The following is a 25,863-nucleotide window of genomic DNA, read 5'->3' as shown; positions in this document are numbered from 1 at the left end:
GAGGCCTAAATTAGGGACTTGCATAGGGGTGGACATAGGGGTATTCTACGCCAGTGATTCCCAAACAGGGTGCCTCCAGCTGTTGCAAAACTCCCAGCATGCCTGGACAGTCAACGGCTGTCCGACAATACTGGGAGTTGTTTTGCAACAGCTGGAGGCTCCGTTCTGGAAACAGTGGCGTACCAGACGTTTTTCATTTTTATTGGGGAGGGGGGCTGTATAGGGGTATGTGTATACGTAGTGTTTTTTAATTTTTATTTTATTTTTTGTGTTAGTGTAGGATGTTCAGAAGGCTGGGGTACGGGAGTACCCCCTTTAAAGTACAATTCCTTGGAAATACTGAATGTATCGGGGTAATGCATTGTAGGCCACATTCAGGAGAGAGATGGGGCGGCACTTTTTTAAAATCCTCTCTCTTTTCCTTCCTTTATACAAGATGGCGACAATTCCCTCCCTGATCGACATAGACATTCTGTACAGTTCCAACAGGTCCGGGGCAATGAGATCCCACAGGACTACATAGAGCTCTGCCGGTAGACCGTCACCACCCCAGGTCCTGCCGGGCCTAAGGGAATTAGCGGTGTAGTCCACCATCAGGGGAGCGTCAATATTTTTACCTAGAAGATCAAGGATGTTATTGATGCTGGACAGGAACTCATCGGCAGCATCTTGATGGGTGGTCTTGGGGGAGTAGAGGTCACTGTATTAATCTCCGACGACTCCGATTACTTTCTCCGTCCTCGATGCAATGTTTCCGGTCGCCTCTCGCAGCCAAGTGAGAGGCGTATGGCGGGCGTGGAGCTGCCTGAAAAAGAAAGAGTTAAATGGGCACTCTTATTAAAACAAATTTTTGCTATAGCGCTCCTTATGGTAAATAAAAAAATCTTTCTAATGTACTTTGTATTAAAAAAAAAAGAAGTTTTATTTGTGTTTAAAAAAGCTGCCACTAGGTGTCTCCCTACTTGTCCAGAGCACATTTCCCCCATCTCTTGCACAGACTTTGGACTCCTGCTGACCTGGCAGAAGTCCAAAATCAGGAAATGCTGAGGTGGGGTGTGTGCAGCCTTAGCCAAATCATAGCTCATCTCACACTGAACTGCTCTGGGCTGTGTGTAGCAGAGTGAGGGAGGAAGTTCTCCCCTGTACGGCTTCAGATGATGTCACGCCTCCTTCCCAGTATGTGAATCTGACTGAGACTGAGCAGAAAGTACAGAGCGATATCAAGGTAGAAAACTAACAAATAATAAAAATAAAGGCAGGGGGTGGTTTATTATGATGGGGGCAGTGACCTTGTGCCGTCACGCCCCCTCCCATAGACATGAATGGAGGTGTCGTAGCATGATGGCTCAAGGGGGGTGGCGTGATGTCAGGTCTTCAGTCCCGAAAACAAAGATAGGACTGCTCTGCGAGCCATGGGGGTTACTCCAGCTGTAGTTAACAAAGTGAGCCCCCATGGGACCCACAGCATCCCGCATGGACACCTGTCACTATCTCAATGAGCAGTTTTGAGGAGGAGTCGGGAGCTTTTCTAACAGAGAAGCGCCCATCTTCCTCGATGATGTTGACGTCTCCACCCAACACTATATGGACCTGATTGTTATATTGTCTCATCTTCTCTACATTCAGGCTCCTACATTAAAGAATTTTCTACAGGTATATGAGAGAATTCTCCTGAATGAGTGATCAGCGATGGAGAGAGACAGGAACAAGATGGCCGACAGGATAATAAACCTCACCCTACAGATACTCTTCCGGCTTACTGGAGAGGTGAGGGATTCTGGGAGTGATGTCACATGACCTCATTCTTATCTCTATAATAACAGATGGATATGACTGGAGAGGTGAGGGATTCTGGGAGTGATGTCACATGACCTCATTCTTATCTATGTAATAACAGATGGATATGACTGGAGAGGTGAGGGATTCTGGGAGTGATGTCACATGACCTCATTCTTATCTATGTAATAGATTGATATGACTGGAGAGGTGAGGGATTCTGGGAATGTATGTAGTGATATTAATGTGTCTCTGCATACACAGGATTACACAGTAGTGAAGAAGTCCTCTAGTGGGCGCTGTCGGGCCCCTGTGTGTGAAGGATGGGGAAGAACCCCTAGCCCAATCCCGGGGACCCCACCTCACCCCCTGATACATGAGGAAATGGAGGAACAGAAGATCCTAGAACTGATCAACAAGATGATTGAGCTGCTGACTGGAGAGGTGACCCTGCTGGGACATTATACAGTAATGGAGGGGTCTGGTGATGACTGGAGAGGTGACCCTGCTGGGACATTATACAGTAATGGAGGGGTCTGGTGATGACTGGAGAGGTGACACTGCTGGGAATGCTGGGACATTATACAGTAATGGAGGGGTCTGGTGATGACTGGAGAGGTGACACTGCTGGGACATTATACAGTAATGGAGGGGTCTGGTGATGACTGGAGAGGTGACCCTGCTGGGACATTATACAGTAATGGAGGGGTCTGGTGATGACTGGAGAGATGACACTGCTGGGACATTATACAGTAATGGAGGGGTCTGGTGATGACTGGAGAGGTGACACTGCTGGGAATGCTGGGACATTATACAGTAATGGAGGGGTCTGGTGATGACTGGAGAGGTGACACTGCTGGGACATTATACAGTAATGGAGGGGTCTGGTGATGACTGGAGAGGTGACACTGCTGGGACATTATACAGTAATGGAGGGGTCTGGTGATGACTGGAGAGGTGGGAATGCTGGGACATTATACAGTAATGGAGGGGTCTGGTGATGACTGGAGAGGTGACACTGCTGGGAATGCTGGGACATTATACAGTAATGGAGGGGTCTGGTGATGACTGGAGAGGTGACACTGCTGGGACATTATACAGCAATGGAGGGGTCTGGTGATGACTGGAGAGGTGACACTGCTGGGAATGCTGGGACATTATACAGTAATGGAGGGGTCTGGTGATGACTGGAGAGGTGACACTGCTGGGACATTATACAGTAATGGAGGGGTCTGGTGATGACTGGAGAGGTGACCCTGCTGGGAATGCTGGGACATTATACAGTAATGGAGGGGTCTGGTGATGACTGGAGAGGTGACACTGCTGGGAATGCTGGGACATTATACAGTAATGGAGGGGTCTGGTGATGACTGGAGAGGTGACACTGCTGGGACATTATACAGTAATGGAGGGGTCTGGTGATGACTGGAGAGGTGACACTGCTGGGAATGCTGGGACATTATACAGTAATGGAGGGGTCTGGTGATGACTGGAGAGGTGACACTGCTGGGAATGCTGGGACATTATACAGTAATGGAGGGGTCTGGTGATGACTGGAGAGGTGACACTGCTGGGACATTATACAGTAATGGAGGGTTCTGGTGATGACTGGAGAGGTGACCCTGCTGGGAATGCTGGGACATTATACAGTAATGGAGGGGTCTGGTGATGACTGGAGAGGTGACACTGCTGGGAATGCTGCTACATTATACAGTAATGGAGGGGTCTGGTGATGACTGGAGAGGTGACACTGCTGGGAATGCTGGGACATTATACAGTAATGGAGGGGTCTGGTGATGACTGGAGAGGTGACACTGCTGGGAATGCTGGGACATTATACAGTAATGGAGGGGTCTGGTGATGACTGGAGAGGTGACACTGCTGGGAATGCTGGGACATTATACAGTAACACCACTGGAGGGGTTGGGGTGATGACTGTATCATTGTGTGTCAGGTTCCTATAAGGTGTCAGGACGTGGCGGTCTATTTCTCCATGGAGGAGTGGGAGTATGTAGAAGGACACAAGGATCAGTACAAGGATCAGGTGATGATGGAGGATCAGCAGCCCCTCACATCAGCAGGTAATAGACATGACTATATACACACGTCCTCTCATTATTTGTATGTAAAGAATGAATTCAGTCTCTGTATGTGTTCCCTACAGTCAGATCCAGTAAGAGAACAGCAGCAGAGAGGTGTCCCCGTCCTCTTCTTCCACAGGATCAGGATCAGGTAGATGGAGATATTCCCTATGATCTGTAGAAGGGCTGTGAAGCTCTTGTGTTCAGTCTTGTTTTATCCTACAGTATTATATGCTTTATACTTGTGGAATGAGAAAGGTGGAGATGACAGGATAAAGCCGACCATAGACATTACATGTTGTCTGGATCTTCTCACAGTTTTCTGGCTATGGAGACTGCTGGTTGGAATAAGGAACCAACAGGTTGGATTTATACCCATCTGATCCTTTATTTCCCCTGAGACAAACCCCAGAGGTGTCTGGCAGGAGCTGATCTCCTCCACTGACACAACCTGAAGCCTGTCTAGCCATGGGGGATATACACTGATCTGCCATTACATTAATACCAATAATATTGTGTAGATCCCCCTCATACTAAGACACCACAAGAGCTCTTAAAGGGTACCTTTCATCAAAAAAACTTTTGATATATTATAGATTAATGTATGCAGAATAACTTTCCAATAGCATGTTATTAAAAAATATGCTTCTTTCTATTTAATTTTCCACTTTGAAAAAGTGACCACTAGGGGTCTCCCTACCAGTCCTTTTTTATAGATTTCTGACTCATGCAGGAGTCCTAAATCTCAGACTGCAGCTGGGACACAGACAAGCGCAACATTGCTCCCTGGCAGTGAGCAGTGGTGAGTTTGTCTGTGTTCCGGATACAGTCTGAGATTTAGGACTCCTGCATGAGTCTGAAATCTATAAAAAAAAGGACTGGTAGGGAGACCCCTAGTGGTCACTTTTTCAAATTGGAAAATTAAATAGAAAGAATCATATTTTTTAATAACATGCTATTGGAAAGTTATTCTGCATACTTTAATCTATAATATATCAAAAGTTTTTTTTGATGAAAGGTACCCTTTAAAGTTTGCTGTAGTATCTGGCACCAAGACACTCACTTGCTGCCTAATATACTGTATCTTACCCCACCATAGTCACATGATAATGTTATCAGTCATAGTGGTTTTGGCTGATCAGTATACATGTGATTGAGGTTGTTATTGATCCATCATCTAATACAAGGGTCTCAAACTCAAATTATCTGGGGGTTGCTTGAGGTAGAGGCTGGTTGAGGCTGGGCCACTTCAGGTATTCCACAAAAAGTTCCCCCACAATTGGTAGGCTGCATAGTTCCCCCACATTAGGTAGGCTGCATAGTTCCCCCACATTAGGTAGGCTGCATAGTTCCCCCACATTAGGTAGGCTGCATAGTTCCACCACATTAGGTAGGCTGCATAGTTCCACCACATTAGGTAGGCTGCATAGTTCCACCACATTAGGTAGGCTGCATAGTTCCCCCACATTAGGTAGGCAGTGGTCCCCACAGACATACAGCCTCCAGCCACACATTATATGGCTGGAGGCTGTATGTCTGTGTGCTGCCCCACTTTGGTGCAGCGACCACCGCTCCTCTGGTCCGGGGTCAGGACCTACCTTACTGCTATGGCCTATGGGCCTTAGCAGTAGGTCCTGGAACCCGAGGAGCAGAAGTCGGAGAACTGAAGCTGGCGTGCCGCTGGTAACTTACTATGCTGTCCACCCCGTGTTTTCTCCTGCATGCTGCTCTGCTCATATGGGCGCACGGCTGAGTTGTCAGTGATGTCCCTTTTTGAGCTACCTCCCACAGCCACTGCATTTTTTAAGTGGCCACGGCCCTGCAGGGGAATAAGCAGGTCATCCTTGTGACCTGAAACAATCTTTTGGGACACAGGGATGTAATAAATTGTGACTGGACAGGGGGCCACAAAATATTCCCCGGGCCTCAATTGGCCCATGGGCCGCAAGTTTGAGACCCTGATCTAATAGGAGACCTGCAGCTATGTGGCTCAGATAATTCCTCCTCTTATTTTTGGTCCTTATGATAATTAATGATATTTTCTGCACAAATAAAACGTCCCACAAGACTTCTTCTACTGTCTGATGACTTTTACAATATTTCTTTCATGAATCAGGTTGAAGATCTGAAGAATATTTATGGTATACACATAATAGTAAAAGAAGAGGAGACAGATGTGAGCGGTGATGAGCAGTATAAGGAGGACATTCCTACAAGGAAAGATCTGATGTATATTAATGCTACAGACATAAGGGAAGAAGAAGAGACAGATAAGAGCGGTGATGAGCAGTATAAGGAGGACATTTCTACAGGAAAAGATCTGATGTACATTAATGCTACAGATATAAGGGAAGAAGAAGAGACAGATGTGAGCGGTGATGAGCAGTATAAGGAAGACATTCCTACAGGGAAAGGTCTGATCTATATGAATGCTATAAAAGTAAAAGAAGAGGAGACAGATGTGAGCCGTGATGATCAGTATAAGGGGGACATTCCTACAGATAATCGTCCAGGTGAGTAGTAACCATTAAATGCAAAGAGTCACAAATTCGTTATAAAATTGTTCAAAGGGAATTTGGCGCCAGAGATCAGTTTAAATTTTGAGTGTAATTTTTTATTTTACTATATGTACATCTTGCCTGATAGTATCAGAGTATCGTTTCAAATGCCTGCCACCCGCAAAGATTTCCATGAACACATACGTTCCTCAGTTTGTCCGCATTTCAGCCAGTAGGTCCGGCTGCTGGATCTTCCCTGTAAGCGGTCCAGTTCAGGGACCCTTTCATTGAGTGGAGAGGGGGGGGGGATACAGCAGCTGATAGAGGTTTGCTATGGGGATTTGCTTCTACTCTGGACAGTTCCCGAGACAGGTGTAATCAGAGAGCACTTAGACAGAAAAGAACAACTCAACTTCAGCAGCTCATAAGTACAGGAAGGATTAATATTTTTTTTATAGACGTAATTTTCAAATCTGTTTTAACTTTCTGGCACCAGTTGATTTAAAAAAAAAATGTTTTCTAGGGGAGTACCCCTTTTAAACTGCTTATTGGTCCTTGAATGCTAGCCCAAACCCTCCTCTTGCTTTAGAAGCCAAAAAAAACAAAACAAGGCTAATAGTGGACTCAAACTTATGTAGATCCTATTTATATTGGATACAGAGGCCTTGAAGAAGATTAAAGGGGTATTCCGGCATTGACGTCACGCCACGCTCCTCCATTCATATCTATGGGAGGGGGCGTGACGGCCGCCGTGGTGTGACCTAACGAGGGGGCGTGGTGTGAAGTCACATCTCCAGTCCCACAAACACAGAGGTGAATGGAGATTCCCCTGCGATCAGACATCTTATCCCCTATCCTTTTTGGCTGGAATACCCCTTTAAGACTCTCCATGCCCTTCTCAAGAGAGGATAGGAAGTTCTTATCTGCTGAAAGCCGTTAAGACGTGTCATGGGAGTCGAAGAGGAATACCGAGATACCTCGGGAATAAAACGTTGGACCAACCCATTAGAATGTCAGGAATGTTATCCTGAATGATAGTAAGTAGAGATGAGCGAACTTACAGTAAATTCGATTCGTCACGAACTTCTCGGCTCGGCAGTTAAAGCCTTATCCTGCATAAATTAGTTCAGCTTTCAGGTGCTCCCGTGGGCTGGAAAAGGTGGATACAGTCCTAAGAGACTCTTTCCTAGGACTTTATCCACCTTTTCCAGCCCACGGGAGCACCTGAAAGCTGAACTAATTTATGCAGGATAAGTCATCAACTGCCGAGCCGAGAAGTTCGTGACGAATCGAATTTACTGTGAGTTCGCTCATCTCTAATAGTAAGGCATCAGAAAGATATATAAATAATAAAGGAACACACTGCAAGAGACCGATCTCAGAGATGAAATCCCAAAAAGTAGATTTACAAGTCCCCAAAGTGACCCATGGACCGCGAGATGGATGGTTTTCTTTAGAAAACCTGGGAAGACTCGGCAGCTCCTTTTAACGGGATACTCCCTTAGAAAACATTTTTTTTTTCTAAATCAACTGGTTCCAGATTTGTAAATTACTTCTATTAAAAAATCGTAATCCTTCCGGTACTTATCAGATGCTGTATGATCCACAGGAAGTTCTTTTATTTTTGAATTTCTTTTCTTGTCTGACCACAGTGCTCTCTGCTGCCACCTCTGTCCATTTTAGGAACTGTCCAGAGCAGGATAGGCTCCTACCCTGAACAGTTCCTAAAATGGACAGAGGTGTCAGTAGAGAGCACTGTGGTCAGACAGAAAGTAAATATACAACAGCTGATAAGTACAGGAAGGATTAAGATTTTTAAATAGAAAGTAAATTACAAATCTGTTTAACTTTCTGGCACCAGTTGATTTAAAAAAAATGCTTTCCAGGGGCGTACCCCTTTTAAAACCCAACACTGGTGGCAAGGCGCTTTACATCTGGCTATCCGAGCTAGAAGACCATATTGCTAATAAAATTCCTTGTGGGGACCTTTTTAGCCTCTATTCCTATATTAAAGGGGTACTTTGCCTTTGCATAGGGGATAAGATGTCTAGTAGCGGAGTACCCCTTTAACAGACTCATTGCTTACTAAACTTTTAATCAATTAAATATTATGAAAACAATGAACTTAAAGAGGTTATCCAGGAAAAATGTTTTTTTATATATCAACGGGCTCCAGAAAGTTAAACAGATTTGTAGATTACTTCTATTAAAAAATCTTAATCCTTTCAGTACTTATGAGCTTCTGAAGTTAAGGTTGTTCTTTTCTGTCTAAGTAATCTCTGATGACACGTGTCTCGGGAACCGCCCAGTTTAGAAGCAAATCCCCAAAGCAAACCTCTTCTAAACTGGGCGGTTCCCGAGACACGTGTCATCAGAGAGCACTTAGACAGAAAAGAACAACTCAACTTCATCAGCTCATAAGTACTCAAAGGATTAAGATTTTTTAATAGAAGTAATTTACAAATCTGTTTAACTTTCTGGAGCCAGTTGATATATATAAAAAAAAAGTTTTTTCTTGGATAACCCCTAAAGTTAAACAGATTTGTAAATTACTTCTATTAAAAAAATCTTAATCCTTCCAATAATTATCAGCTGCTGAAGTTGAGTTGTTCTTTTCTGTCTGACAACAGTGCTCTCTGCTGACATCTCTGCTTGTCTCGGGAACTGCACAGAGTAGAAGGGGTTTGCTATGGGGATTTGCTTCTACTCTGGACAGTTCCTGAGACAGGTGTCATCAGAGAGCACTTAGACAGAAAAGAACAACTCAACTTCAGCAGCTCATAAGTACTGGAAATTTACAAATCTGTTTAACTTTCTGGAGCAAGTTGATATATAAAAAAAAGTTTTTTTCCTGGATAATCCTTTTAAGAAAAACACCTACTTCCATATACCCATTCATCCGGACCATCAAAAATACCCCTGGTTTGTAGTTCTCTTCAAAGGAAAGACCCTCCACTTTCGGCTCGTAGCACTTCTTTTTGGCATCTCATTTGCCCCAAGACTCTTTCACAAATATTATGGCGGAAGTTATAGCCTTTTTAAGACTTCAAGACATCTTAGCTGAACCTGACCTGGACGATCTCTCGATTAGGGATCGAACGATTATCGGTATGGCCGATATTATGGGCCGATAATCACGATTTTGGGCATTATCGGTATCGGCAATTACCTTGCCGATAAGCCGATAATGCCCCGCCCCCCGCACCGTCAGGTGCGTCACTGCGCAGCGGCGTCTATGCAGCGTTACTAGGCCGGAGCCTGCCCGGAGTGGAGAAGAGGACCCCTGGAGAAGAAGGACAGGCCGGACCGGTTCACCCTCCACCCGGAACGCCGCCGGACACTACAGGAAGGATGGATGGCCCGGACCACCCTCCCCGGACGGTCCCTGCAGCAATTGGAAAGGTGAGTCAGGGTTCTGGGATGGACAGGGGTCTGTATAATATACTATACCTACAGTAGGCCCTCCAGCTGTTGCAAAACTACAACTCCCAGCATGCCCGGACAGCCAATGGCTGTCCGGGCATGCTGGGAGTAGTAGTTTTGCAACAGCTGGAGGCACCCCTAGGCGCGGTGCGGCGGGGGGGAGCGGTGGCGGTGATAGGTCTCAGGACCCCCGGACAGGCAGGGGGAGAGAAGCGGGTGGTGGCGGCGGCCTATGGCACCGCAAAAGCCACTGCAGTGCATTGATTTAAAGCGCCCGCTTTAAATCAATGATCTGCAGCGGTGTCGCGGGGGGATAAATAGCCGATAACTTATACCGGAATATCAGTATAAGTTATCGGCTATCGGGCCTAACCTCCACCGATTATCGGTATCGGTCCTAAAAAAAGACCTATCACCGCCACCGCTCCCCCCGCCGCACCGCGCCTAGGGGTGCCTCCAGCTGTTGCAAAACTACTACTCCCAGCATGCCCGGACAGCCGTGATAGGTCTTTTTTTAGGACCGATACCGATAATCGGTGGAGGTTAGGCCCGATAGCCGATAACTTATACTGATATTCCGGTATAAGTTATCGGCTATTTATCCCCCCGCGACACCGCTGCAGATCATTGATTTAAAGCGGGCGCTTTAAATCAATGCACTGCAGTGGCTTTTGCGGTGCCATAGGCCGCCGCCACCACCCGCTTCTCACCCCCTGCCTGTCCGGGGGTCCTGAGAACTATCACCGCCACCGCTCCCCCCCGCCGCACCGCGCCTAGGGGTGCCTCCAGCTGTTGCAAAACTACTACTCCCAGCATGCCCTGACAGCCGTTGGCTGTCCGGGCATGCTGGGAGTTGTAGTTTTGCAACAGCTGGAGGGCCTACTGTAGGTATAGTATATTATACAGACCCCTGTCCATCCCAGAACCCTGACTCACCTTTCCAATTGCTGCAGGGACCGTCCAGGGAGGGTGGTCCGGGCCATCCATCCTTCCTGTAGTGTCCGGCGGCATTCCGGGTCCGGGCTGTCCTTCTTCTCCGGGGGTCATCTTCTCCACTCCGGGCAGGCTCCGGCCTAGTAACGCTGCATAGACGCCGCTGCGCAGCGACGCACCTGACGTCACGGTGTAGCGGCGTCTATGCAGCGTACTAGGCCGGAGCCTGCCCGGAGTGGAGAAGATGACCCCCGGAGAAGAAGGACAGCCCGGACCGGTTCACCCTCCACCCGGAATGCCGCCGGACACTACAGGAAGGATGGATGGCCTGGACCACCCCCATTACAGGTAAGTTCAATTTTTTTTTTATTGACTCGGAGGGTGGGCCCGACCGGTATAGCGGTATGGGCAAAAAACCATACCGTGGGAGAAAAAAAAACTGTATCCGGTTCATATTGGTATACCGCCCAGCACTACGGTGGGGGGTGCGACGCGGTGCGGCGGGTCGGGGGGGGGGGGGGGCATTATCGGCTTATCGGCAAGGTAATTGCCTATACCGATAATGCCATACCGATAATCGGTCGATCCCTAATTAAATTCACTACTACTGCAAAGGGAAATATTGAAAAGTTGCTTACCTAGGGTTTGTAACAAAAATTGCTTATCAGCCACTGCCTTCAAAAAGTCGCACGGAAACTTGCTTTGGCGCACATGCGACAATATATGCGCATAGAATAAGCAAAAAAAGTCCTTTACCAGCTTTGATAAATTCCCGTCTTTATTCTTCTAGAGAATAATTCTGTCCAGAATAGGAAATCTTTTGAAGGTCCCTTTCCATCACCATGATAGAAGCAATGTCCTTCTAGGTTATGTCATGTATCTCCACAGTCCAGTGGGCCAAGATTCACTTAAAGGGGTACTCCGCCCCTAGACATCTTACCCCCTATCCAAAGGATAGGGGATAAGATGTCAGATCACCAGGGTCCCACTGCTGGGGAGCCCCGGGGATCTCTGCTGCAGCACCCCGCTATCATTACTGCACAGAGAGAGTTCGCTCTGCACGTAATGACGGGCGATACAGGGGACGGAGCATCGTTACGTCACGGCTCCGCCCCTCATGACGTCACGGCCCACCCCGTCAATACAAGTCTATAGGAGGGGGCGTGGCGGTCGTCACGCCCCCTGCCATAGACTTGCATTAAGGGGACGGGCCGTGAAGTCACGAGGGGCGGAGCCATGACGTCACGCTGCACCGTCCCCTGTATCGCCCGTCATTACGCACAGAGTGAACTCGCTCTGTGCAGTAATGATAGCGCAGTGCCGCAGCGGGGGCTCCCGGGGCTCCCCAGAAGCGGCACCGCGGCGTTCTGACATCTTATCCCCTATCCTTTAGATAGGGTATAAGATGTCTAGGGGCGGAGTACCCCTTTAAAGGGGTTATCCAGGAATAATAAAACAGAGCTACTTTCTATCAAAAACCGCTCCCAGTCTGTCTCCAGGTCGGGTGTTGTTCTGCAGCTCAGTTCCATTGAAGTGATTGGAGCCAATTTGTAAAACAACCCCCACCTAGAGTCAGAGATGGTGCTATTTTTGAAAGAAATTAGCTCTGTTTTCTATTCCTGTATAACCCATTTAAGATCTTTACAAGCTCTGGGACAGGTCTCTCTAAACAAAAAGTTGTGGTAAATTACTACAATTACTGCAATTTGTAAATTACTTCTAATTAAAAAAAAATCTTAATACTTCCAGTACTTATTAACTACTGAATTATACAGAGGAAATTCTTTTATTTTTGCATTTCTTTTCTGTCTGTCCACAGTGCTCTCTGCTGACACCTCTGTCCATGTCAGGAACTGTCCAGAGCAGGAGAAAATCCCCATAGCAAACATATCCTGCTCTGGACAGTTGATAAAATGGACAGAGGTGTCAGCAGAGAACACTGTGGTCAGACAGAAAAGAAATCCAAAAAGAAAAGAATTTCCTCTGTAGAATTCAGCAGCTGTCTCGCCCCTGCCATAGACTTGCATTGAGGGGGCGGAGCTGTGACGTCACGATCACCGGCCCCGTCATCAGACCCGGAGCGGATGTTCGCTCCGGAGCCTGATGAGAGCGGGGTGCTGCGTGCGAGATGGCGGGGGTCCCCAGCAGCGGGACCCCGCGCGATCAGGCAACTTATCCCCTATCCTTTAGATAGGGGATAAGTTGTCAGCACGGTAGTACCCCTTTAAAGGGGTACTCCACTGCTCAGCGTTTGGAACAAACTGTTCCGAACGCTGGAGCCGGGAGTTTGTGACGTAATAGCCCTGCCCCCTAACGATGTCCCTAGCTCCGCCCCCTCAATGCAAGTCTATGGGAGGGGGTGTGACAGTCGTCACGCCCCCTCCCATAGACTTGCATTGAGGGGGCGAGGCGTGACTTAATGAGGGGGCGGTGCTATGACATCACGAGCTCCCGACTCCTGCGTTCGGAACAGTTTGTTCCAAACGCTGAGCAGCGGAGTACCCCTTTAAAGGGGACAGACAATCAAGTGGCAGATTTTTTTCAGGCAGAATGTCTTGGACACAGTCTTTTGGCTAAGATCTAGTGTAGTATCTCTTCTGATCAGTTGTCTAGTCTCTGCCACTGGTGGGGGTTGGGTGCCGCATGGAGGGGGCAGGTGTACCAGGGCGTTCCGGGGCTGGTTCTAAGGAATCAGCTCGACTGCTGCAACGACAAGACCTGAGCCCTCCGGGTCTAGTCATTGGGCTGGGGGGGGGGGGGGGGGGGTTCTAGAGCTGGGGTACTTTTTGTGCCTCGAAGAGTGGTGACCCCGAGGTGCCTAAACTCACTGGGGATGGCCTCACTGAATGGAAGCATGGGCACTAACCTCTACTCTACTTTGGCACTTTACCTCCTGATTCCCGGCCTTCTGGGTAGGGTTGGAGAGATGTGATCCAGGTGTCCAGGCATTATATTGGCACTTATGTATTTCTTTTTGTTGTCACTGTGCCACTTTACGTGCTGTTTTTGTCACATGGATGGTCAGGGTTGCGGTAGCCCTGATGGCCCCACACATCTCCCTGCAAAACCCCGGGCATTGCTGCATGGGCATAGTACCGACCTTATACAGCTCTGCTGGCAGATACCTTGGTTTTAAGGGGATCTCCGGTGATAACAAGTGGAAAACAAATGTTTTCAAATCAACTGTTGCCAGAAAGTTTAAACAGGTTTGTTTCAAGACACCGTAATCCTTCCAGTACTTATCGGCTGCTGTATACCACAGAGAAAATTGTGTATTTCTCTTCAGTCTGACCACAGTGCTCTCTGCTGACACCTCTGTCCGTGTCAGGAACTGTCCAGAACAGGAGCAAATCCCCATAGCAAACCTCTCCTGCTCTGGACAGTTCCTGACACGGACAGAGGTGTCAGCAGAGAGCACTGTGGTCAGACTGGAAAGAACTATACAAACTTCCTCTGGAGCATACAGCAGCTGATAAGTTACATAGTTACATAGTTAGTACGGTCGAAAAAAGACATATGTCCATCAAGTTCAACCAGGGAAATAAGGGGTAGGGGTGTGGCGCGATATTGGGGAAGGGATGAGATTTTATATTTCTTCATAAGCATTAATCTTATTTTGTTCCAGGAATGTATCTAATCCTGTTTTAAAGCTGTTAATTGTTCCTGCTGTGACCAGTTCCTGAGGTAGACCGTTCCATAAATTCACAGTCCTCATGGTAAAGAAGGCGTGCCGCCCCTTGAGACTAAACCTTTTCTTCTCCAGACGGAGGGAGTGCCCCCTCGTCCTTTGGGGGGGTTTAACCTGGAACAGTTTTTCTCCATATTTTTTGTATGGGCCATTTATATACTTATATACGTTTATCATATCCCCCCTTAAACGTCTCTTCTCAAGACTAAACAATTGTAACTCCTTTAATCGCTCCTCATAGCTAAGATGTTCCATTCCCCATATTAGTTTAGTCGCGCGTCTCTGCACCCTTTCCAACTCCGCAGTGTCCCTTTTATGGACAGGTGCCCAAAACTGAACAGCATATTCCAGGTGAGGCCGTACCAATGCTTTATAAAGGGGGAGTATTATGTCCCTGTCCATCGAGTCCATGCCTCTTTTGATACATGACAATATCCTGCCGGCTTTGGAAGCAGCAGCCTGACATTGCATGCTATTCTGTAGTCTGTGATCTACAAGTACACCCAGATCCTTCTCTACCAGTGACTCTGCCAGTTTAATCCCCCCTAAGACATACGACGCATGCAGGTTATTAGTACCCAGATGCATAACTTTACATTTATCCACATTGAACCTCATTTGCCAAGTGGATGACCAGACACTTAGTCTATCCAAGTCATCTTGTAACTTATGCACATCCTCTATAGACTGTACCGTGCTACAAAGCTTGGTGTCATCTGCAAAGATAGAAACAGAGCTGTTAATACCATCCTCTATATCATTGATAAATAAATTAAACAACAGCGGTCCCAGTACTGAACCTTGGGGTACACCACTAATAACCGAGGACCAATCAGAGTACGAATCATTGACCACCACTCTCTGGGTACGATCCATGAGCCAGTGTTCAATCCAGTTACAAACTAAAATTTCCAAACCCAAAGACCTTAACTTACCTGTCAGACGTCTATGAGGGACAGTATCAAACGCTTTAGCAAAATCCAGAAACACTATATCCACAGCCCCCCCTCTATATCCACAGCCCCCCTCTATATCCACAGCCCCCCTCTATATCCACAGCCCCCCTCTATATCCACAGCCATTCCTCTGTCAAGGCTTCTACTCACCTCTTCATAAAAGCAAATTAGATTGGTTTGACAACTTCTATCCTTAGTAAACCCATGCTGGCTATCACTTATAATACAATTATCCCCTATGTATTCTTGTATGTAATCCCTTATAAGTCCTTCAAACAATTTACCCACAATGCACGTTAAACTTACCGGTCTATAGTTTCCTGGGGAAGACCTAGAGCCCTTTTTGAAGATTGGCACCACATTCGCCTTGCGCCAGTCCCTTGGCACAATACCAGACACCAGAGAATCTCTAAATATCATGAACAGGGGTACAGATATTACTGAACTTACCTCTCTAAGAACTCTTGGGTGTAGTCCATCCGGTCCTGGGGATTTGCTTACATTTACTTTACTTAACTTACCTTGTACCATCTCTACATTAAGCCAGTTCAGTACATTACATGATGTGTTACCAGCACTGACCTGGCCAATGTCAGCTCCTTTTTCCATAGTGTATACAGAACTAAAGAACCCATTCAGTAGCTCCGCCTTCTCTTGATCGCCTGTGACAACCTCCCCATTATCATTATTAAGGGGTCCTACATGCTCTGTCCTTGGTTTTTTTTGCATTTATATGTCTAAAAAAATATTTAGGATTAGTTTTGCTTTCTTTGGCCACCTGTCTCTCATTTTGAATTTTTGCTGTTTTTATTACATTTTTACAGATTTTATTAAGCTCCTTGTACTGTTTAAATGTTATCGCTGACCCATCAGATTTGTATTTTTTTAAGGCTATTTTTTTGTTGTTTATTGCTCTTTTAACATAATTTGTCAGCCATGTAGGATTTAGTTTTAATCGTTTATATTTGTTCCCCTTTGGTATATATTTAGATGTATAGTTATTTAGAGTTGATTTAAAGATGTCCCATTTACCTTCTGTATCAGTATTTGAGAACACCTCCCCCCAGTCTATGTCCTGTAGTGCAGATCTCAGCCCAGGGAAATTTGCCTTTTTAAAGTTATATGTTTTTGCCTTCCCCGTCTGTCTTTGTTTTCTACATTTTAAGTCAAAAGTAACTATATTGTGGTCGCTATTACCAAGGTTTTCCCGCACAGTTACATTACCAACCAGCTCTGCGTTGTTGGAAATGATCAGATCCAACAAGGCATCACTTCTTGTTGGGTCCTCCACAAACTGGCCCATAAAATTATCCTGCAATAAATTTAGGAATTGTTGCCCCTTTGTAGTTTTAGCCAACCCCGGACCCCAATCTATATCTGGATAGTTAAAATCTCCCATTATTACCACTGTACCTGCCCGGGCGGCCCTCTCTATTTGTTTATACAGCCGAACTTCTATCTCTTCAGTGATATTAGGGGGTCTGTAGATTACACCAAATATTATTTTTTCAGTATTTCCCTCCTTTTGTAATTCTACCCACAATGATTCCACATCCTCAGAATCATCACACACTATGGCATCGTTCACACTGACTTTCATACCACTTCTTACATACAGACAGACTCCACCACCTTTTCTGTTCATTCTATCTTTGCGAAACAATGTAAACCCCTGCAGATTGACAGCCCAGTCATGCGAGGAGTCCAGCCATGTCTCAGTGACCCCAACTATATCACCAGCCATGTCTCAGTGACCCCAACTATATCAATATGTTCCTCCAGTATCAAGGCCTCAAGCTCCCCCATTTTATTTGCTAGGCTTCTGGCATTTGTGAACATACACTTTACATTTCCATCCTTTATGTTATTGGGGTTAATGGGATTCAAGGGTGTAAGTTTTATTTTCCTATGAAGCCTAATCCTATTAACTATTCTAACCCCTCCCTCCGCTCCACCCCCAGGTACATTTATAATTCCCACCTCTCTATCTACACTATCTTCCCCCTCTTTGCTGTAGGTTCCCTCCCCCCAAGTCCCTAGTTTAAACACTCCTCCACCCTTCTAGCCATCTTCTCCCCAAGCAAAGCTGCACCCTCCCCATTGAGGTGCAGCCCGTCCCTACGGTAGAGCCGGTAACCGACAGTGAAGTCAGCCCAGTTCTCCATGAACCCAAACCCTTCCTTCCTACACCAGCTTCTGAGCCACTTGTTTACCTCCCTGATCTCCCGCTGCCTCTCTGGTGCGGCTCGTGGTACTGGTAGTATTTCAGAAAAGACTACCTTGGAGGTCCTTGCCTTAAGCTTGCGGCCTAAGTCCCTGAAATCATTTTTAAGGACACTCCACCTACCTCTTACTTTGTCATTGGTGCCAATATGTACCATGACTGCTGGGTCCTCTCCAGCCCCGCCCAACAACCTGTCAACCCGATCCGCGATGTGCCGAACTCGTGCGCCAGCCAGACAACACACTGTTCGGCAATCCCGGTCTTTGTGACAGATTGCCCTGTCTGTCCCCCTACTGGAAGGATTAAGATTTTTTTTTATAGAATAATTTAGAAATCTGTATAATTTTTTTTTCCATTGTAGTACTCCTTTTAAGCTCGATATTCAATAACGTATCAGCTTTTTATGTGATACAGTATGAAAGGCTTTGCATACTTTCTGGTTTGGGTCCAGCAAATTGTTGGTATGTACAATGTAAAACACGTATGCCAAATTTTAAAGTAAATCTGTGTTATCCTTGGCAGATTCTTGTACCCGGAGATCAGAGGAGAATCTTATATCTTCATATTATAAAGCAGATGATGATATCACACAAGATACATATGAAGAACATTCCATTATCCCAGATACACCCTCAGCCCTTCACAGACAAGATCTGTCATCTCATCCTGTTATACCCGTCCTGTCTTCTGATCCATCACAGACTGTTACACAAAATAAAAGTTACAGAAAGGATGATGCACATCAAAGATTTCAGACAGAAAAGTATCCATGTTCATGTTCACAATGTGGAAAATGTTTTACCCATAAAAAATATCTTGTGATACATCAGGTCATCCACACAACGCGGAGGCCATTTTCATGTTCAGAATGTGGGAAATGTTTTAATGCAAACAACAATTTTCTTAAACATCATATAATTCCCACAGGGCAGGAGCAATTCCCATGTTCAGTGTGTGGGAAATGTTATATTAGGAAAGCGGGTCTTGATCAGCATCAGAGAATTCACACAGGAGGGAAGCCCTTTTCATGCTCTGCATGTGGGAAATGTTTTATTAGGAAATCAACTCTTGTTGAACATCAGAGAAGTCACACGGAGGAGAAGCAATTTTCATGTTCGGAATGTGCGAAAAGTTTTACTATGAAATCAAAGCTTGCTAGACACGTGAGAATTCACACGGGAGAGAAGCCATTTTCATGTTCACAATGTGGAAAATGTTTTACTCAGAAATCCCATCTCGTTGACCATCAAAAATTTCACACAGGCGAGAAGCCGTTTTCATGCCCAGTATGTGCAAAATGTTTTACTTTAAAGTCACAGGTGGTTAGACATCAGAGAATGCACACAGAGGAAAAGCCATTTTCATGCCCAGAATGTGGCAACTGTTTCACTCAGAAATCGGGCCTTGTTCACCATCAGAGAATTCACACAGGGGAGAAGCCATTTACCTGTTCAGAATGTGGGAAATGTTATATTAGGAAATCGGATCTTGTTAAACATCAAAGAACTCACACAGGGGAAAAGCCATATTCATGTTCAGAATGTGGGAAATGTTTTACTTTAAAACCAAGGCTTGTTAGACATTTGAGAATTCACACGGGGGAGAAGCCGTTCACGTGTCCGGAATGTGGGAAATGTTTCACTCAGAAGTCGGCTCTTTTTCAACACAAGAGAATTCACACTGGGGAGAAGCCACATTCTTGTTCGGAATGTGGGAAATCTTTTTCACGGAAACTAGATCTTGTTCTACATCAGAGAATTCACACTGGGGAGAAGCCATTTTCATGCTCGGAATGCGGGAAGTGTTTTACCCACAAGTCATCTCTAACTGCACATCAAAGAGCTCACACGAGAAAAGCATTTTCATGACCAGAGTGTGGGAAAGTTTTTATCCAAAAATCACATCTTCAGTCAGATAAGATTTTTTTTTTTGTATCCTTGGAAAACAATTCAAAAACAATTGTATCAATGTATCCTTGGAAAACATTAAATTTTTTCACATTTTTGGGAGATGATTTTGTATTTCAGAAGTACTATGCAATAAAAAATTTAAAAAAATCTGATATTGAAATTGCATAACTAGGAAGAGAAATGATTCTAAAATATCTATATCTTATGGGGCCAAATGGTCCCAAAACAGGAATCAAGTTAAAGGGGTATTCCAGGAAAAAACTTTTTTTTATATATATCAACTGGCTCCAGAAAGTTAAACAGATTTGTAAATTACTTCTATTAAAAAAAATCTTAATCCTTTCAGTACTTATGAGCTTCTGAAGTTAAGGTTGTTCGGTCTAAATCCTCTCTGATGACACCCGTCTCGGGAAACGACCAGTTTAGAAGAGGTTTGCTATGGGGGATTTGCTTCTAAACTGGGCGTTTCCCGAGACAGGTGTCATCAGAGAGGATTTAGACAGAAAAGAACAACCTTAACTTCAGAAGCTCATAAGTACTGAAAGGATTAAGATTTTTTAATAGAAGTAATTTACAAATCTGTTTAGCTTTCTGGAGCCAGTTGATATATATATGATATATATAAAAAAAAAATCCTGGAATACCCCTTTAAATCATCACTCAATTTTCATACTCATATTAAAATCTGAGCTGGGCAGGCACTACTGCTTAGACTAGGAGGGGTTAATGCACAAGTGTGTGAGATGGAGTAGCGCAGAGGTATCAGAATGAACTCCTAGGGGTGCTAATCATATGCAATACGTTTTTAGAGAAAGTGGAATGCACTCACCCAATGGAGATGTAAAACGTCTTCTTTATTAGATGATAACTTACTGAAGTTCGGGAGGAGAGATGCGGTCAGCGTTAGCTGTCTGACCGGCCGAGGCGAGGCAGTGCTCCTTTTGCGGTTCAGCCCGCTTTCTCAAGCCTGCTGCTCGTCACACCTGTGCGCCCTTTTACCTGGCAGTGAGCAGTGCTGAGTTTGTCTGTGTCCCGGCTGCAGTCTGAGATTTAGGACTCCAGCATGAGTCTGAAATCTATAAAAAAAAAAAAAAAAACTGGTAGGGAGACCCCTAGTGGTCATTTTTTCAAAGTGGAAATTTAAATAGAAAGAAGCATATTTTGTAATAACATGCTATTGGAAAGTTATTCTGCATACATTAATCTATAATATATCAAAAGTTTTTTTGATGAAAGGTACCCTTTAACCCTATCATGTCCTTCAACTCTCCGTTCTAGACCAATGAATTTTAAAGCGCTCTGGTCACTTTTATGTACAGTTCTCAAGTGTTCTATCATTTTGCTCGCTCCTGTTCCTGTGACGATAGATCGTAAGTGCTCCCGGTATCTTGAGAAAACGCATCTGATGATAGATCCTATGTAGAATTGGCGGCAATCACAGTATAGCCCATACACCACAAATTTCGATCAGCAGCAGATAAATAGTTTACTATGTGCTTCATAGCCCCCTATCCTATGGAAGGCAGAATTTTTCGTATAGTCACAGTACGGACAAATTCCTATTTAAAATGGAATTGGAGGTGGGGGGGGCTCACACTAAATAGGTGATGAATGAGTATCGAGGTGCTGTATGATACACGTTAACCCTACGTGTCTAGGTATAATATAGCAAAATATATGGAGATACAGACCTCTAGATACTCATAGGCTAATATTCTATGTGGGATGTAATGATGGGATTAATGGTCTGGTGTCGGGATGCGGTGATAGTATGTTAATTATTGGATAATACTGACTGGATGTTATGTCAGATTGCTAAAATAACATAACTAATAAATATAATTAGATTTAGATAAATGTAGTATTAATAAATAAATTATATATAAAATTAATACAGGCTAAGTGGCCACTTAGCCTGTATTAATTTCATATATAATTTTTTAGGTTTTTGCCTCTGGACCTATTTCTATATTTTCAGCTATAATGTCCCAGTATTTATAAATAGTTTTCTTGATTTAGATCTGTCATTGGGCTAAAAGTAAATGAAAAAACAAAACGATCCTTTTTCTTACTGTTTGTGTGATTTTTTTTCTGAGTAAATACCGTATTTATCGGGGTATACCACGCACCGGCCTAGAACACGCACCCTCATATTACCAAGGATATTTGGGTAAAAAAAGTATTTTTATCCTTGGTAAAATGAGGGTGCGTGTGTGTGCATGTGTATACCCAGATACACCCCCAGGAAAGGCAGGGGGAGAGAGAGGCCGTCGCTGCTCGCTTCTCTCCCCCCGCCTTTCCTGGGGTCTACAGCCCTGCTGCCGCCGCTTCTCTCCCGCTGGCTATCTGCGCCGCTGCCCGTTCTCTCCCTCTGACTATCGGCGCCGATAGCCAGGGGGAGAGAAGCAGTGCCGGCAGTGAGGCAGCGGCGCCGATAGCCAGGGGGAGAGAAGGGGCAGCGGCACCCATTGCCGGCACTGCTGCCCCGTTGCCTCCCCCATCCCCGGTTGTATAATTACCTGTTGCCGGGGTCGGGTCCGCGCTGCTTCAGGCCTCCGATGTGCGTCCCATGCGTCGTTGCTATGCACTGCACGGCGCAGCGCAATGACGAGTGACGTCACTGCGCCGCGCCGTCCCGCGCATAGCAACGATGCAGGGGACGCACACCGGAGGCCTGAAGCAGCGCGGACCCGACCCCGGCAACAGGTAATTATACAACCGGGGATGGGTGCCGCTGCCCCTTCTCTCCCCCTGTCTGTCGGTGCCGCTGCCCCATTGACGGCGCCGCTTCTCTCTCCCTGGCTATCGGCACCGGCAATGGGGCGCCGGCACCGATAGTCAGGGGGAGAGAACGGGCAGCGGCGCAGATGGCCAGTGGGAGAGAAGGGCTGGCAGCAGGGCTCTAGACCCCAGGACAGGCAGGGGGAGAGAAGGGCCGGCAGGGGCAGAGAAGCCGGCAGTGGTGGTGGTCTCTGCACCTGCAAAGCCGCTGCAGTTCATTGATTTAAAGCGCCCACTTTAAATCATTGAACTGCAGCGGCTTATCGGCGTATAACACGCAGGTAGACTTTAGGCTAAAAATTTTAGCCTAAAAAGTGTGTGTTATACGCCGATAAATAAGGTAATGCCTTTTTATTTTCCTCACTTTTTCCATACTCTCTCTCAACAGGGTATCCGGGTAACTTCTAAAGGTTAATTGCTTCAATAATTCTTCAGCTTTTTGTTCAAACACATCTTCGTTGTTATTTATCTTGTGCAGGCATAACAGCTGGCCATAGGGTATGGCTTTTTTGACGTGAGAGGGGTGATGACTATCGTAATGCAATAGTATATTAGAAGACGTAGGTTTTTTATAACTTTTTGTAAGAATACCACCATCCACTTTTTCTAGTTCCACATGCAGAAATTCCAGTATTGCTTTGGGGGAGGTTTATCAAAACCTGTACAGAGGAAAAGTTGCCCATAGCAACCAATCAGATCGCTTCTTTCATTTTGCAGAGGTCTTGTTAAAAATGAAAGCAGCGCGCTGATTGGTTGCCATGGGCAACTGAACAACTTTACCTCTGCACAGATTGATAAATCTCCCCGTTTGAGATCAGATTCAGGGGCGTCCAACAAAGATGTTTCCTCCACAAAACTATAAGCATGTGGCTAGAAGCGCACCCCCCAGCACAGGCCTCAGATTGTGCGGCTGCTCTGGAGTCCCCCAGGTACCCGAACCTGCCTAAAGAGGCTTATGGCGACATGGTGGGGGACACCTCTCCTACAGGAGCGCCCACCTACTCCAGAGGGCTGTGCAGGTTCCATATGACCACAGGAAGGAAGAAAAAAGGGCCCGATCAATCCCCCAGACTCCTAATCTTGATTTCAAGTAAAACTTCTAGGGGTCGGCCCCTCATGTCTAGAAAAGGAAAGCAAACACCCCCCCCCCCCCCCATGTCTGTCCTGATAGGAACACAAAAACACTTGTGATGGAGGTAAGAAGTGGGGCAATTAGAGGTGGGGAAAGAAAAATGCCTTCTATGTGCAATTACACTGCTCAAAAAAATAAAGGGAACACTTAAACACCACAATGTAACTCAAAGTCAATGACGCTTCTGTGAAATCCCACTGTCCACTCCGGAAGCAACACTGATTGACAATCAATTTCACATGCTGTTGTGCAAATGGAACAGACAACAGGTGGAAATTATAGGCAATTAGCAAGACCCCCCCCCCCCCAATAAAGGAGTGGTTCTGCAGGTGGGGACCACAGACAACTTCTCAGTTCCTATGCTTCCTGGCTGATGTTTTGGTCACTTTCGAATGCTGGCGGTGCTTTCACTTTAGTGGTAGCATGAGACGGAGTCTACAACCCACAAAAGTGGCTCAGGTAGTGCAGCTCATCCAGGATGGCACATCAATGCGAGCTGTGGCAAGAAGGTTTGCTGTGTCTGTCAGCATAGTGTCCAGAGCATGGAGGTGCTACCAGGAGACAGGCCAGTACATCAGGAAATGTGGAGGAGGCCGTAGTAGGGCAACAACCCAGCAGCAGGACCGCTACCTCCACCTTTGTGCAAGGAGGAGCACTGCCAGAGCCCTGCAAAATGACCTCCAGCAGGCCACAAATGTGCATGTGTCCACTCAAACGGTCAGAAACAGACTCAATGAAGGTGGTATGAGGGCCCGACATCCACAGGCAGGGGTTGTGCTTACAGCCCAACACCTTGCAGGACGTTTGGCATTTGCCAGAGAACAAGATTGGCAAATTCACCACTGGCACCCTGTGTACAGATGAACACAGGTTCACACTGAGCACAAGTGACAGAGTCAGGAGACGCCGTGGAGAACTTTCTGCTGCCTGCAACATCCTCCAGCATGACCAGTTTGGTGGTGGGTCAGTAATGGTGTGGAGGTGGCATTTCTTTAGGGGGCCGCACAGCCCTCCATGTGCTTGCCAGAGGTAGCCTGACTGCCGTTAGGTACCGAGATGAGATTCTCAGACCATATGCTGGTGCGGTTGGCCCTGGTGTCAGGCCCAAGGCCTGATTATGGAAACACACATGTGTTTTATTATTGCATCTGTGTATAAACTAAGACCTGGGGGGTGAGGGGTCATTCAGACGGTGTATCCTGTGTCTTTTGTATATTGAAGTTTATTGGGGGGGGGGGGTCTGGCTGTGTGTTTACATAGTCTTTGAAGTCCTGCATATAATCAACCAGATAAGAGGGCTGGGAAGAGAGATGCCCCCTGGTGGTATCAGAGGGGAGGGGGGAATGGAGTCCCTCCAAAAAGGAGATATATAATATGTAACAATGCTAGAGTCGGGGTTAAGATCTGTGCCCCAAGCTGACAAGACCATCCTAAGAACAGCTGGAGACCCTCTCTCATGGACTGCTATAATATCAATGCTGTAAGAACTTCATTTTTACTTTTCTGAACTTGATTGCTAAACTCTTATATATATTCTTATACCTGTATGTCATTTGTTAATTTTTATGCATAGCACTGTGATACCTTTTATCAGATTAAATGTTTAATTAATCAGCTCTGGTCTTTGATCTCTAAATATATGAGCTCACCTTTCTGAAGGCAGCTCGGGTGAAACTCGTTTATCTAAGGGTTAATTTGGGTGACTTGCTGGGACTAGTAGTGGATACCCAGAGGTCTGGCGGCTTTAACTCTTGCACCATCACACTCTCTCTAGCGTCTTGGCTGGACCGATAGGGTGTGATCGTGACAACTGGTGGCAGCGTCGGGATATATTTAGAGATTTTTAGTGCTTGCTGGATTTTACCTGTAGGGAAATCTTAGCACTAAAAAGAAATTGCATACATCTTCTTGTGTGTAAATTCCAAAGACAGAGCTCAGTGCTGGTTTAAAAGACATACAAAAAGAGTGCAAGACAGTTCTGTCCTCCCCATCTCCTGTTTTACCTCCTCTGTCTCATCTCGGAAATATGGAGACATATCGCAAGCAGTCCAAGCCTGCACTGGAGCTAATGTGCCAAGAAAAGGACATCCCTACTGCAGGAAAGAACAAGGACCAACTTATTGCTGATCTTGTGGAGTATGATGCCCGTGCAGAAGAGCTGAGTGACATGAGACAAAGTCCTACAGCTGGAACTGCCATCCAAGGACTAATATCTCCTGGGGAATACAACATTACTCCCCATCAGGACAGTACTCCCCATGAGGCCTTGGACTCTTATATGCAGACTGCCTTACAACACCTTGGGAATGTGGATGCTAATATGAAACTCCAACTGCTTCTCCAGTACCAAACTGCTGAGAGAGAGGCACAGATACGAGCCGCAGAAAGAGAGGCGGCAGAAAGAGAGGCCCAGCGAAGGCATGAACTGGAGGTTCTGAGGCTGAGAGGGGTTGCTTCATCC

General features: G+C 45.9%; 1 protein-coding gene across 1 annotated transcript in view; it reads left to right on the top strand.

The window, feature by feature from the left end:
- Positions 1-25,863, top strand: part of LOC130293390 (oocyte zinc finger protein XlCOF7.1-like) — a 145,096-nt gene that overhangs the window by 37,761 nt on the left and 81,472 nt on the right. Inside the window, exons 2-6 of the mRNA XM_056542053.1 lie at positions 1,627-1,767; positions 2,041-2,220; positions 3,731-3,857; positions 3,941-4,008; positions 5,974-6,271. Of these exons, the coding sequence (XP_056398028.1) occupies positions 1,690-1,767; positions 2,041-2,220; positions 3,731-3,857; positions 3,941-4,008; positions 5,974-6,271 (751 nt within the window). The 5' untranslated portion in view covers positions 1,627-1,689. The remainder of the gene's footprint in view (positions 1-1,626; positions 1,768-2,040; positions 2,221-3,730; positions 3,858-3,940; positions 4,009-5,973; positions 6,272-25,863) is intronic.

Source organism: Hyla sarda, chromosome 1, assembly GCF_029499605.1.
Source record: "Hyla sarda isolate aHylSar1 chromosome 1, aHylSar1.hap1, whole genome shotgun sequence".
Classification (NCBI taxonomy): Eukaryota; Metazoa; Chordata; class Amphibia; order Anura; family Hylidae; genus Hyla; species Hyla sarda.
This window is presented reverse-complemented; position numbering and strand designations above follow the sequence as displayed.